We start from the raw sequence: 14,189 nt of genomic DNA on the forward strand, positions 1-14,189 counted from the left end.
TAGATGGTAGCATAGTGGTTAGCACTGTGGCTTCACAACACCAGGGTCCCAGGTTCAATTCCCTACTGGGTCACTGTCTGTGCGGAGTCTGCACGTTCTCACCGGGTCTGCGTGATTTCCTCCGGTGCTCCTGTTTCCTCCCACATTCCAAAGACGTGCAGGTTAGGTGGATTGGCCATGATAAATTGCCCAAAAAGGTTAGGAGGGATTATTGGGTTAGGGTGGAAGTGAGTGCTTAAGTGGGTCGGTGCAGACTCGATGGGCCAAATGGTCTCCTTCTGCACTGTATGTTCTATGTCTAAGAACTCCCCAATACTTCTCTAGACTCAACACAATGTACACAACACATTAGTTGGACCTCAGCTGGAATATTGTGTACAGTTCTAGGCACCACACTATAGGATGTGAACACATTGGAGAGAGTACAGAAGAGGTTTACAAGAAGAGTTAGATAGATTGGAGAGGTTGGGCTGTTCACCGGGGAGAGAAGAAAGACAAGGGGAGATTTGATAGAAATGTTCAAAATCATGAGGGGTTTATGGTGGTGGATGGTGTGCCAATCAAGTGGGATGCTTTGTCCCGGATGGTGCAGAGATTCTTGTTGGAGCTGCATTCACCCAGTCAAGTGGAGATTATTCAATCACACTCCTGACTTGTGACAGGTTTTGGGGATTCAGGAAATGGGTTATTCGCACAGAATTCCCATCCTCTGAACTGCTCTTTCTTTTAAGTTTGGAGTACTCAAATGTTTTTCCAATTAAGGGGCGATTTAGTGTGGCCAATCCACCTACCCTGCACATCATTTTGGGGTTGAGAGGGTGAGAACCACGTGGACACAGGGAGAATGTGCAAAATCCACGTGAAGTTACCAGGGGCAGGATCGAACCTGGGCTTCATGTGCCGTTATGCAGCAGTGCTAACCACTGCAGCACCGTGCTGCCCCACTGAACTGCTCTTTTACCCACAGTATTTATTTGCTGATCCAGTTAAGTTTTGGACAATCATGTCTCTGATTTTGATGGTGGGGCATTCAGTGATGGATCAGATATTCTGGGTGGAATTCGCCATAGCCCGACGCCAAAATCGGGGCTATGCCACTGAATTAAAAGGTGAGGTGTTCAGATTCCCTGTTGTTGAGAGATGTTTATTATCTGTTGCTTGAATGACACAAATGTTACTTCAAATTTCAATGTTGTCCAGGTTTTGTTGTGTGGGGGAATAGATTGCTTCATGATCTGTGAGAGGTACAAATGGAATTAAGCACTGTGTGATCCACAGCGAACATCCCCAATTCTAACCTCAGAAGGAGTGCAGGTGTTTAATTAAGCAGGTGATGATGGTTGACCAAGGACCCTGCCCTGATAAACTCTTGAACCAACATACTGAAGATGAGATGGCTGGCCTCCTCAACCAGAAACACGGCCATTGGGTTGCAATTCCCCCCATTCATATTAACTTCAATTTTACTCGGGCTTCCTGATGCCACGTTTGGTCTCACATGCTGTCCTGATGTCAAGAACATTTCTCTCTCACCTGAACCTGGGAATTCTGCTCTTTTCTTCATGTTTACCAGCTCTAGCTCAGTTGGAGCACTCTTGATTCCGAGTCAGAGGATTGTGGATCCAGGTCCCACACAAGAATTTGAGTATAAAAATCAAGCTGGACAGCCCAGTGCCCTGCTGAGAGAGCGCTCCTCTGTCAAGGTCCGAGAATTTGGATGAACAGATCCAAAATTCACAAAAACAGAGGGCTGGATTCTCCGTTCCTGAGGCTAAGTGCCGACGACAACGGAGGATCTGTGGTGCTTCACGACGGGAAAATCGGCTCAAAACCCTCGCCGATTGTGAGGGGCTAGCACCGGCGACACGTGAAACACCCGTGGAACGCTTGGAAAATGGCTGGAGAATCGGCAGGTCCCTGGCCGCACGTGAGCAGGGCTGACAAGCTATATCTGCGCACGCCTACACTCCCCACACACGCATCGATTGCACTGGATAACATGGCGCCAGCCGTGCTGGACCAGCAGATAATGCAACAAATAAGGAAAGCAAATGGGGTGTTGGTATTTACAGCAAAAGGAATTGAGCATAAAAGGGAAGGAAATGTTGTTGCAAGTACACAAGGCATTGGTAAGTCCACACCTGGTGTATTTTGCACAGTTTTGGTCCCCGTATTTGAGGAAATATGTAGTTGCATTAGAAGCAGTTCAGAGGAGGTTCACTAGATTTGATTCCAGGGATGAAGGGTTTGTCGTACGAGGAGAGATTAAACAGTTTAGGCATATACTCTCTGGAGTTTAGAAGAACGAGGGGCGATCAAATAGAGGTATACAAGATGCTAAAAGGTATGGATAAAGTAGAGGTGGATCTGATGCTTCCTCTTGTGAGATATTCTAAAATGAGAGGTCATAATCTTAGAATAAGAGGTAGCAAATGTAAAACAGATCTGAGGAAAAACTACTTCTCCCAAAAGGTTGTGAATCTGTGGAATTCACTACCCCAGAGTGCGGTGGATGCAGGGACAGTGACTAAATTTAAGGAGGAGTTAGATTTTTAAAAAATCGGTAATGGGTTGAAGGGTTATGGAGAACGGGCAGGACGGTAGAGTTAAGGCCATGATGGGATCAGCTATGATCACATTGAAGATGTTTAGGCTTGGGAGGCTAAAGTGCCTACTCCTGGGTCATGTGTTCCAGGGAGGAGATGCTCCGGCTGATTTTGCAATCCTGCTCTTGGTCTGAAACATTGTAGGTAGCAGATGAAGAACATATCAGCCATGATAGAATGACGGAGCAGACCTGATGGGTCGAATGGCCTAATTCTGCTCCTATAAACCCAAGTATGAACATACGTTTCCCAGCAGGTAGGCAGAGGCCGGCCCAGCTGGGGCTCATAAAAATCCAGTACCAAGGCCGGCCCGGACAGGGACCAGCATGTTGGTTGTCCCAATGGGGTTATATTTAGTTCGCTACCAGAGGCAGACTTTTCGTGACCTTGGATAAATCAACATTCACCTTACCGCTCAGCTTCCGGAGTCTTAATAGTGAGGATGAGGTCAAGTATGTTTTTTCCTCCTGTCCATTCACCTGTTATAATTTCAGTCCAGCAGCTATGTTTTTCAACACTCGGCCAGCTCAGTCAGTGGTGGTACTACATTGAAGTCCTCCACCCAGAGTACATTCCATGCCCTTGCTATGTACAGTGCTTCCTCCCAGTAGTGTTCAGCATGGAGGAACATGGGTTCATGAGCTGAGGGAGTTTTGGTGCAGTAGGGTTATCAGCAGGAGGTTTTCTTGTACATGTTTGATCTGATCCCATGAGACTTCATGGGGTCTGGAATCAATGTTGAGGACTCCCAGGGACATTCTGCCCCTTCCTGCATTGCACTGTGCTACCACCTCTGGTCGGTCTGTCCTATTGGTGGCAGAGGACATAATTAGAGATGGTGATAGAGGATTCTGGGACACTGGCTGTAAGGTACGATTCTGTGAATATGACTGTCAGGCTGTTGCTTGACTGTTCTGTGGTATAGCTCTCCCAATTTTGTCATTCCCCCCCACCCTAATGTTAGTGAGAAGGGCTTTGCAGGATCAACCGGGTAGGGTATTCCTTTGTCGTGTCCAGCTCCTAGGTTGATGTCGGGTGATACAACTGAGGTTTAGTCTGATAAATCTTGCTGAAGCAGTTTTGATGCAACTGAGTGGCTTGCACGACATCAGAGAGCAGTTAACAAGTCAACTACATTGCTGTGGGTGGAGTCACATATTGGCAATTTCCTTTCCAAAAGACAATCCAGTCGTCGTCACTGACACGAGTTTATTCCAGATTGTTGAATTAAGTTAATTTTAATTCTCCAGCTGCGATGGTGGGATTTAAACTCTCGTCTCTGGATCATTAGTCCAAGCATCTGGATTACCAAAAACATAACTACAATTCCTTACAGTATGATAGTAGTAAGAAGTCTTACAACACCAGGTTAAAGTCCAACAGGTTTATTTCGAATCACTAGTTTTCGGAGCACTACTCCTTCCTCAGGTCATTCACCTGAGGAAGGAGCAGTGCTCCAAAAGTTAGTGATTCGAAACAAACCTGTTGGACTTTAAACTGGTGTTGTAAGACTTCTTACTGTGCGCACCCAGTCCAATGCCGGCATCTCCACATCATAACAGTATGATGACCTACATTGACTTCTGGCCCAACACTTTTTTACATTTTTCATCTTGTTTTCATATCCCACCATTTCTCTATGACTTCCTTCTGACAATACCTTAGCAATTGTATCCTTTGGCAATTATGTTGTTTAGCCAATTGAATTGTTAAGGACAGATAATGAGCATACGATGAAGAGTATAAATAGTGACAGCTGCAACAGTTGGGGGTGAGGAGCCGTAAGGAGTCTGTATCTCCACTGAACTATTTGAAGAATAAACTTGCTTAAGGTAAAAGAGAAGCTTCAGACCGATTCCTTCGCCATATCTTTAACACCTTCAGCCACAAAACACTGAAGATATTTGCTCTGCTCCAATTCTGGCATCCTGAGCATCCCCAATTTTAATCACTCTGCCACTGGTGGGCATGCCTTCAAGTAACTAGGATTCTTAAACCTATTTGCCTCTTTTCTCCTTTTAGACCCTGGTTAAAAACTATTGATTTAACCAAGTATTTGGCCATCTGTCCTATCATCTTCTCAGTATCAAATGTTGTTTGATAACCCTCCTGTGAAGTGCCTTGGGGAAATTTACTGCATTAAAGAGTTTCTAAAAGCAAGGGGTTGGATTCTCTGATTTTCAGGTTATGTCCTGACGCCGGCGTGGAAACGGTGGGGTTTTACGACCAAAAATTTGTCACAAGACGGCCACCGATCCTCCGTTTGGCTGGGGAGTAGGAATGCAGCTGAGAGCATCCAGCTCGAGCTGCCGATATTGTCCGGAGAATTGCCGGATCCGTGGCCACGCATGCGCACGGTCTGCAGGGCGCTGCCGTGCAACATGGCGCCGGCCGCACATGGACCCGGCCTGCAAAAATAGTGCCCCCCCCTTTGGTCGGCTCCCGAGCTCCGGACCACCCCCCCCCACCCCCCAACGGTGCCCCCAGCCCCTAACAAAGGCCCCCTTGCCCGCGGATCGGACCTCCCCTGACTGTGACGGCACTGGACTGAGTCCGCAGCCGCCACTCTTGAGTTCCCGACAAGTACACAATGAGAGACCCACGCTGTTCAGAACTCAGCCTGCCAGGGGCGGAGCATCGGGGGTGAGCCTCAGGCAACGTCCTGAGGCCGTCGATACGGTGTGCTGCGTACTCCTAAAGTACACCGCTTTAGAGGGGGCGGAGCATCGCAAATGATTTAGTTGAAAACAGGGATTCTCCGGCCCATCGCTGAATGCGATTTTGGTGCGCGACTGGAGAATCCCGCCCAAGGTTGCTGTGTGGTTTCATTTTAGTAGTGTTTTCACTACATCACACAACTGTCTCTGGTAGCTCCATTCTGTACTGCACATTTTATTTTTAGTTAATTCATTATAGACATCTACACACTACAGTGAACAATTAAAGTGAACAAAGTAAACCTACATCAGGCTCATCCTAAAATCAAGCCTCATGTTGAAAAAGGATTACTCTGAATGAATGTTATATTTTGCCAGCTTTCCTATGCTTTTATCATGTTATGAACCATTACAAAACCTTGTACAGTTCCACTGTATATGTCATCTTATTCTCAAGCTCATACATTGTTTGTTGATAAATACATTTGGGCCTTGATGAGATGCTGCTTATAATACAATGTCTCAATTTTAAAACAGGAATTCATCTTCCCGAGGCTAGACTTGGTAGCTGCAGGGGCCTGTGCCAGAGCTGTGTGTTCTGAAATTGGGGAAATCTATCACTAGTATGAGCCAATGCCACAGCGGTCAAAATAGTCACATCCAGCTGAAAGATTATTCCATCAAAATGGCAACGGCAGAAAGAGTTAATGATATACCCCAGTTTCACAGTGCTGCTGTGTAGAATATCTCAAATTCCAGTATTCTGCATTGCTTCTCTCATTAATACGTTTGGTTTTTATCTAAAATCGGTAAAATGGGTGCAACAATGTTTAATTTCTACCACTCTATGTCCTTACAGAACAACTCGAACCAGTCACTTAGCAAACAAATAGCATTTCCCTCCAGCTGATGTGAAAAATTTAAATCTAATCAAGTAATTTGTGGAAAAGTCCATTTTCTATCACTAAAATAGTTCCACTTCAAAGAAATGTCTTTCATTTGAGGAAGGAGGAAAGCTAGAAGAACTACACGTCATTTATTCCATGATTACATTATGTACAAGTTACACCATGGTGCATTTGTGCCAACTGGTTTTGTGCTTGAACACAAACAAGCAAGGGCTCGTCAAACATTTGCTCCATGATGACAATGTCTCTTTTGATATTTTATGATGATTAGTGCTCCTGTATCTGCAGGAATTCTTGTACTGTGCAACAAAATCTTGCTATACACAGATAACAGGGATACATGAAAAGCTAATGTGTGCTGGCACTGTCTTGGTGGCATGTTAACAGTTTGCAGTGATTGTAATGCCAGGCTGTTACATTGGGTGCTAGGCAGAACAAACAGGATTTGTGCATTCTTCTTCAGGATGTAACTAGGCATCTTCAAGTCAGCTATTTTCAATGTATGGGCCCTACTGTGGAAGTGGTGCTTGTGAGTTAATGAGGCATGTCAATCTTGAAGTTGTATTATCTGCTGCATTTCTTTATGAATCACCAAAGTTTAGCCACTTCAATGCTTCCATGCTTGTCACTTATCTAAGAATACAGAAAATTCATTATGGGAGTAAAGTTAATCAAAAATGGGAAAATACTAACTTTTTTTAAAAAAGAGAGCCAAGAGCCATGAAACAAAGAACCAGCAAGGTTAAAGGAAATCTATGACAACGTATAATGATGAACTCCAAATTATGTAAGATATTTTTCATTTTTGTCCACATTGATGTTACTGTGGCCCACCGAACAAAGTCTATTTTTACTTTAATGAATTAAATAAAAAGATATGGTAACAGAAATGGCTTTTAAAAATCCCAATACAAACTTACAGCGATATTTGTCCTCGAGATGTGCTTTGCACAGTGACATGATTCCACTTTTAAAGGACAGAACACGAATCTTCCCTGTTCGGCCACTAGAGGGGAAAAAATAATCACCATTAGACTTATTTATCTGTGATATATGTCCAATCTTGACTGAGATTTACAAATGAAAAAAAAAAAAAATTGTGACATTTGTGGTGGCATAAGAGTTTGGAATTCTAGGAGCATGTAAACCGGGGCTAAACAAATTGTAATTTCTTGAAATCCCAGGACTCGGGGTAAATCAGACAAATAGTGCATGCTACAGTACACTAATGTGGAGTTTCAGAAGAAATTCCTTTGAGATTTGATAATGCAAGAGTATTTCATGCAAATCTAGTCACGAGACAATGGCCTGAAATCACATCAATTTCTCTATGAACATGTTTAGAGGAGCCCATGTTTACATGTAACTCAGTGCCTCCCAACAGGTTACACTCGGGTGTCTGATGATGTCACAACTGAAGGTTGCCATTATTAAGCACGTTTGCTACTCTGTATAAAGTATTTATTACATATCTATGTCCTTTTGTAGCTTAAGCACTGACAACTATTTTCCAGTCTTTGCCTTAAATGAATTCATAGCCCTGGGATGCAGACATTAGTTAGGCACCGCTGACAAGTGGTAGTCATTCAGTTTTATAAACTCACATCTGTGCAAGATTTAAAAGACCACTGACTTCATGAGTGCTCAAAAAGCATGTTGCTTTTGCAGGGAGAGAACAACTGGGTTTCAAATCTTCATCACAATGGTAGCACACTTAAAGTAAATAATGTCACATATTTAAATGAGGAAACTGAAGTTTTGCAAGCCCTTTTTCATGAAGTTTGTGTGTCCATTTTTTTCAAATTTGCAAAGTGATGAGATACACGAGCGGCCATTTTAACCTAATCCACTAGGCATGGTAGCCACAAGATTAAAGTGGGTGGGCGGATCATTGGTTTTCTACCCTGGCCAAAATTACTCCCCACCGACTTCATGAATCTTCAGTGGAGGTTAACATTTCTGCCAATTGTGTTTTTACCAGCATTATTCAATTACAAGTATAAAATCAAATGTAGAATCCGGTTTTTTAATTTTGTAAAAGATCAAGCATGAATTAAAAATCTCAACCTAGATTACCAAAGGGGCTTACAAGGAAACCAAACTGGGCTCTTAACTGCGTGCATTGTGCACTATGATGCTGAGCCCTAAATAACTTGAATGCAACATGTTCAATCTCTGTTATGCACTGCATTAGGGAAGCACAGCAGGAATATTTGGATTTAGTATTGCTAGACTCGAGAATGGAGAAAAAACCTGACAGCTGAATGCTGTACATATGTTTGAAAGCATACATGTGTAGGTATAGGATGAAGACAGAGCCGGCTTAACTGATACAGCGCCAACATTTGTATAGATTGGCCAGGCTTACACTAGAATTGCTGCTGGGATGCATTAGTGATATCAGTGGAATAAAATACAGCACATTCTGGTGTGGACAGCTAAAGAAGGGAAAACGCAAAGAAAAAAAATATTATAATTATCTAACTTCCTGTTATCAGGAGAATTTTCAGTTACATTTTTTAAAAAATTTCAACAAATGGTTCGGAGTTGATTAATTCATGCTGGAATGCAGAAATGGATGACTTCAGGCCACCTTATTTTCTGGGAGTTCAGCTATCAGGCGAAGCAATATAGTTATTGTGGTCTGCAATGAGGATTAGCAATAAAGAAGTGTACAATGAAACCATCTGTACACTGGAGATAAATCTGAATTTGTAACTGTGTGGGTATTGCCAGTATCTCAGACAAGCATATAATATACTGTCAACATTTACTGTTTTCTCACTCCCTCAGAATGCAGTGTCTCCATTATAAGGGCTTTCAGGGTAGGCAATCAACTCCTGGAATGGATACAATCACACAACAAATTCTTAATTTACACAAGAGATCGAAACCCAACATCTCACTGTCCTTTCCCTGGGTATTTTACTTTTCATCTAAAAGGAACATGGGTGCTGCTAAATGGCATGCTTAACACGGTTTTTCAGCTGCAAGCAGTAGAAAGCATGTCTGATGCCAAAGATTATGCATTGTCTTCCGCTGCATCAGGCTGTTGTTCTCTGAACATTTATTTGTGTATCTGCTTCCCCAGGTCTTTCAAAACAGAAAGTGCAAAGATGTACATTGATAGTGCTGGATAAGATTGCATTCACAGATTAAATCATGGCCACAAATAAAGCAATTTCACTCAGTAACACTTCGCTGTTTAGTATTAATTATGAGATTAGATATGCCTCTAAACTACAAACTATGCCTTAAATTGTGCTGTATTAAGTGCCCATGACCATTCTGTAACACTGTGAAGGTGTAATGTTCAGTGACACAACTGTATGACATGAGCTAATATTAAAGCGATAATAAGAATATTAAACAATGAGAGAACATAATCAAGCGACAAGAATTCTACTTTAAAAGTCGAGGAATGTACAAATATACCTACTGGAGTTAGAGTGAGGAAAAATAAAGCTAATTTTATTCATAGGAAATAAGTGACAAAAACAAACTATTTAGGTCCTCCGACTCAATCCGCCTTTGCATGAAATCATGGCTGATCTGTAGCGTAACTCCATTGCCTTTGCCCCATCTCCCTTCACATATTTGGATAACAAAAATTTTTCCTTGGGATTGTTTTTCAGGTTAAGTTTTTCCCATTTTCTCTAATATCTTGTGCAGTTTTGGTTCGCACCAAGGAGACACTAGAAAGTAGTAACAGCCTGCTTCTGGTTGTAAACAATTGTTGGGGTGGAGCGCGTGGGCATTAGTTGATGTCACATGAAAGAGACACGATGCTAATGCAAAGCATCTATGCCTGAAAATAAAAAGTTTGCCACTTTTCTCCTGAAGTCACTGTCCATTTATTTATTTTTTTTTTGAAAGCAGCTTCTAAATATTTTACATTGTTTTAAATATCAAAACGGTAAATATTAGAAAGCTGAGTTTTTCTCAATTATATTTTGAGAGTCTACATTATTGTTGAGCTTAATCTGATTCGGATAATGTGACAAAAACTGCCACTGCATTGTTAAAAGCCAACAGACATTGTGTACCTCAAGTAGGCACCTTAGGCCTGGGTGATTGCTGGAAGTAAATTAGTCTTGTGAACCCCCTGCACACATTCTGTATTGATGCTGTTTGAGTTAGTTATACTGTTCAATGCAACACGTACGTGTCATAGACATTGAGGAGCCAGTTGAGACACATGTCCACACAGAGAGGCACATTGACAAGGTTGCTGTGTTCCTGTTCCAGTCGATCATAGATTGAAGTCAGGCAGTTAATTATCTCCAAAATATCCATTAGTTGATCATTTTGCTTTAGATTGTGCTGGTCAAATGCTTCACAAGCACTTGGTAGAGAGAGAAGATCCACTGTGGAGAAATAGAAAGAACTCATATTAAAAGTAGGTCTGAATTTTTATCACAATTGTTTGACAGGGTTCCCAATGGCCAAATCAGTAAGATAACATCATTTTGCTGCAAATCATCCTACATGTGTCTACCTTGTAACACTATTCAATATCAATCCTACTCTCAACATTTGCCAACCACAAATAATTTATTCATCAATAAAACAGGTAATGTTTTGAGGAGGAAGCAGAAGCCCCTTTTTTTCATTTGAATAACATCCGACCTGTAGACTGTAGAGTACAGAGCAAGGACTTATTCAAATACAGACTGTGACTATCAGCAGTAAATTCCCACTGTAGGTACAGGTTGTGAGACTAAGTAACAAAATACAAGTGCAGGTACAGACTATGAAAACTTGAGATTCAAATTATGAACATCAGCAACAAAATTGCTCGAAGCTGTGAAATTCTCTGATCAACCCTCAGCTCATCATCTTGTCCCTCAAAAAGTGTGCATTCCTCAAGTACAAATGATTGCCTATTCACTATTCGTAGTGCTTTTTGTCAGCATCTTTCTTCCTGCTGTTGTTGCTGTCACTATGTTCCGCTGAAGTGCTTTACAATACACGGGTGGCACAGTGGTTAGCACTGCTGCCTCAGAGCACCAGGGACCCGGGTTCAATTCCGGCTTGGGGTGACGGTCTAAAGTGTGGAGTTTGCACTTTCTCCCAGTGTCTGCGTGGATTTCCTTTGGGCACTTCAGTTTCCTCCCACAGTCCAAAGATGTGCAGGATAGGTGGATTGGCCATGCTAAGTTGTCCTTTAGTGTCCAAAGATGCGCGGGTTAGGTGGGGCTATGGGGGATAAGGTCGGGGAGTGGGTCTAAGTAGGGGGCGCTTTCAGAGGGCAATGCAGACTCAATGGGTCGAATGCACTGTAGCAATTCCAGCAAGTTTGTGAACATGGAGACCAAAATAACAATGGGATTGGTGACATTGTTATGTAACTGTTTAACTGGTCATGCCTACAGTAACAAAGCATTAATCTTTAAATGACCTTTTTTCCAAAAATAATCTTGCTAAAGTTTGTACTGGCAGGGCAAACTTGGAGAGGCAGAAAGTAGGACTGATTTCCAGCTGACTCCCTTGGAAGTTGTCTATCTTGGCTGCATAATGAGAACATGCACACCTGCTGCCTCTCACCATCATTAACTGGCAGAGGACTGCATCCCCCGAATGGTTGTGATAAATTGGCCACTGAGGATGCACAACTCACATCGGTTATGATGCAGATGCACAAAACATTGAGAAAAATGTGTTGCATCAGGCCTTTATAACAACAGTGCGTGTGTGTGTAACCATCAGTGTGTGGGGTGGGAGGAGCATGTCACATCACACCCTCTTGTCTGAAATTGTGCTGTACTTTTAATTGCCAGAGCTAGGTTGACAGGAAGTGCAGAACCCCATAAAAACATGTATTATGTTTGCTTGTTTTACAAAATCTGACAGATTTACCTTTTAATGCAGCAAGTTATGCGTTGCTTGAAAGAGTAATGGAAACAGATTCAATAATATATTTCAAATGGTATATGGATTAGTACTTGATGGGGAAAATGTGCACGGCCAAGGGGAAAGAATAGGGCAGTGCAACTAAATGGATATGACATGCTAACCAGGTAAAGGGACCAGCATCTGAAGTTCAATATAAAAAGATTTTTAGGAACAATGCAGCGTATCTGAAAATGTCCCTAACATAATGAAATTCCCCGATAAATAACCCCAGCACAAAGGTTCATGTTTTTTAGCCGTTTCTTCACAAAACATAGCAGTACGAGAAGGTCAGTATGTTTTGAAATATAGCCAAAGTCAAGTTTGCAACAACGGCAGGTAAAAAATAAATGTCTCTAACTCAAGAAAAGTGACAGATTTAATTCACTTCTGTAAAAAAAATGAAACAGCAATACATTTGTCCAGAAAAACAGTGATCTTGACTGACCTGTAAGTCTTTCTCTGCTAACACATGTCACAGTGTAATAGCTAAATGATCCACGTTCCACTAAATGCACATAAATCAAGGGCAAGCCTTTGCAATGTAATTCTGAAACGTATTCTGTTGCCAAGTTATTGGTTATTTTGTGTTCCTTTAGTAGATATAAATTAGGAGCAACCTACTTCAAGTGAAACTCATTCTTGTTTAATTAGTTGAGTCACCTTTAATAACCTTCTTTCCCAAAAGGTCAACTATATTAATTTGCAAGCAAACACAAATTTAACTATTATCAAGTTGCATGTCTTGTCAGACATCAGCATTCAACAACCCATTTGTTATAATTGTTCCCACAAGAGACTGAGAAACACGGTTCTCTTAATATCAATTTATTTGTGGAATTGAAATGGTACAACCAGCACGACAACACCTCTATCTATGGGCTAAGAAGTAATAGTGAGGTCCCCTTGAGGAAAGTAATCAATAACAACTAATTGAGTTTTCAAGTAGTTTAATTGGAGACAGAGTCAATTTAAATGGACCAAACTTTTTAAAGACACAACTACTTGAGAATACATGCACAATCCAAACTGACACACCATCAAATGATCATTTTTTTTTTAAACATTAACTTTCAATGTTAAGTTTGAAACTTTTAAAACCACAAAAGGACATGGATGCAAATGTTCTGTGTTGAGGACTCTAATATATTTTGTTTCATTTATCTGATCCCAAAAATGCAGACATAGAATCACATTTTCACAATTAAGGAGAGAGTAATGAAGTGACTGCACTGTATTTTTTACTTTCCAAGTTTAGCTGAAACTCCTTACTTTCATGAAAAGTGAAGCCTGCTCCTCATGCAAGGGGCAAGATTTTCCCGGACACTTCCAAAGCCGATGTCGGGCGGGAAAAGCAGTGTTGGCCCGCCGGTGGTAATGGCGGCTTTTTCGGTCATATACTGTGGGTTGGTGAAAAAGGAGGCAGACAGGGCTTCCATGCCACATCACTAGAGGGCAGCCTACAACTCAGCGAATCAATAATCTGGGTGCCATTTTTAAAGGCCACCCCGGTGCACAGTAAGCACACCAGGAACCCATCTTTACCCAGATGCACCCCGGCACCAAGCTGGTACCTCCTGACATCTCTGGTATTACCCTGGCATTACTCTAGAACCACTGGCATTATTCAAGCACCCCCTGGCATGACCCCCCCCCCCCCCAGCGCTGTGCTCATCTCAGAGCTCCACCGTGAGTACCGATCGCCAGGTTCATGCCTTCTGAGGTCAGTTTGACATGGGTATGATTCGGCATATGAACCAATAATGGTACGTTAATTTATTACAATTAGGTTCCCAATGTGGAATGGCAGGAAACACGGTCTGTCAATGACAGGGGTAGGGGATGATTGCTTCCTGCTTTTACGTCACGTGAAAAGTGACTCTGGTCTTCTTGTGATATTTTCTGCACATCGTCAAACGCACCCGATTCCCGAACGGGTGTGAAAAGTCCCCGTCTTGGACTTCATGCATAGGTGCTCGTGATGCAATATCTCTTTCATGTTCATGAAACTGTCCAGAACGTATTGTGGGCCTATTGCTTGAGGTAGTTGGTTGCTTCACTTCCTTAATTAAAACTCTGACACACAGATTGCCCAAGAAAATCTCCTTGCTCGAGACTTTGATCAA

The 14,189-nt window shown here is 42.2% G+C and overlaps 1 protein-coding gene across 16 annotated transcripts in view; it reads right to left on the minus strand.

Annotated features, from left to right (window-relative positions):
- The window catches only part of dmd (dystrophin), a 3,042,490-nt gene that overhangs the window by 171,102 nt on the left and 2,857,199 nt on the right, over positions 1–14,189 (minus strand). For 15 of the 16 annotated variants that reach the window (XM_072513983.1, XM_072513987.1, XM_072513978.1 and 12 more), the window contains 2 exons: positions 10,337–10,538; positions 7,092–7,177 (listed from right to left, as the gene is read on the minus strand). In XM_072513983.1, coding sequence (XP_072370084.1) covers positions 7,092–7,177; positions 10,337–10,538 — 288 coding nt within the window. Of the gene's footprint in view, positions 1–6,275; positions 6,805–7,091; positions 7,178–10,336; positions 10,539–14,189 lie in introns of those variants that run through there. The other variant, XM_072513992.1, reaches the window with a different exon arrangement.

This window comes from Scyliorhinus torazame, chromosome 8 (assembly GCF_047496885.1).
Source record: "Scyliorhinus torazame isolate Kashiwa2021f chromosome 8, sScyTor2.1, whole genome shotgun sequence".
In the NCBI taxonomy this organism is placed as follows: Eukaryota; Metazoa; Chordata; class Chondrichthyes; order Carcharhiniformes; family Scyliorhinidae; genus Scyliorhinus; species Scyliorhinus torazame.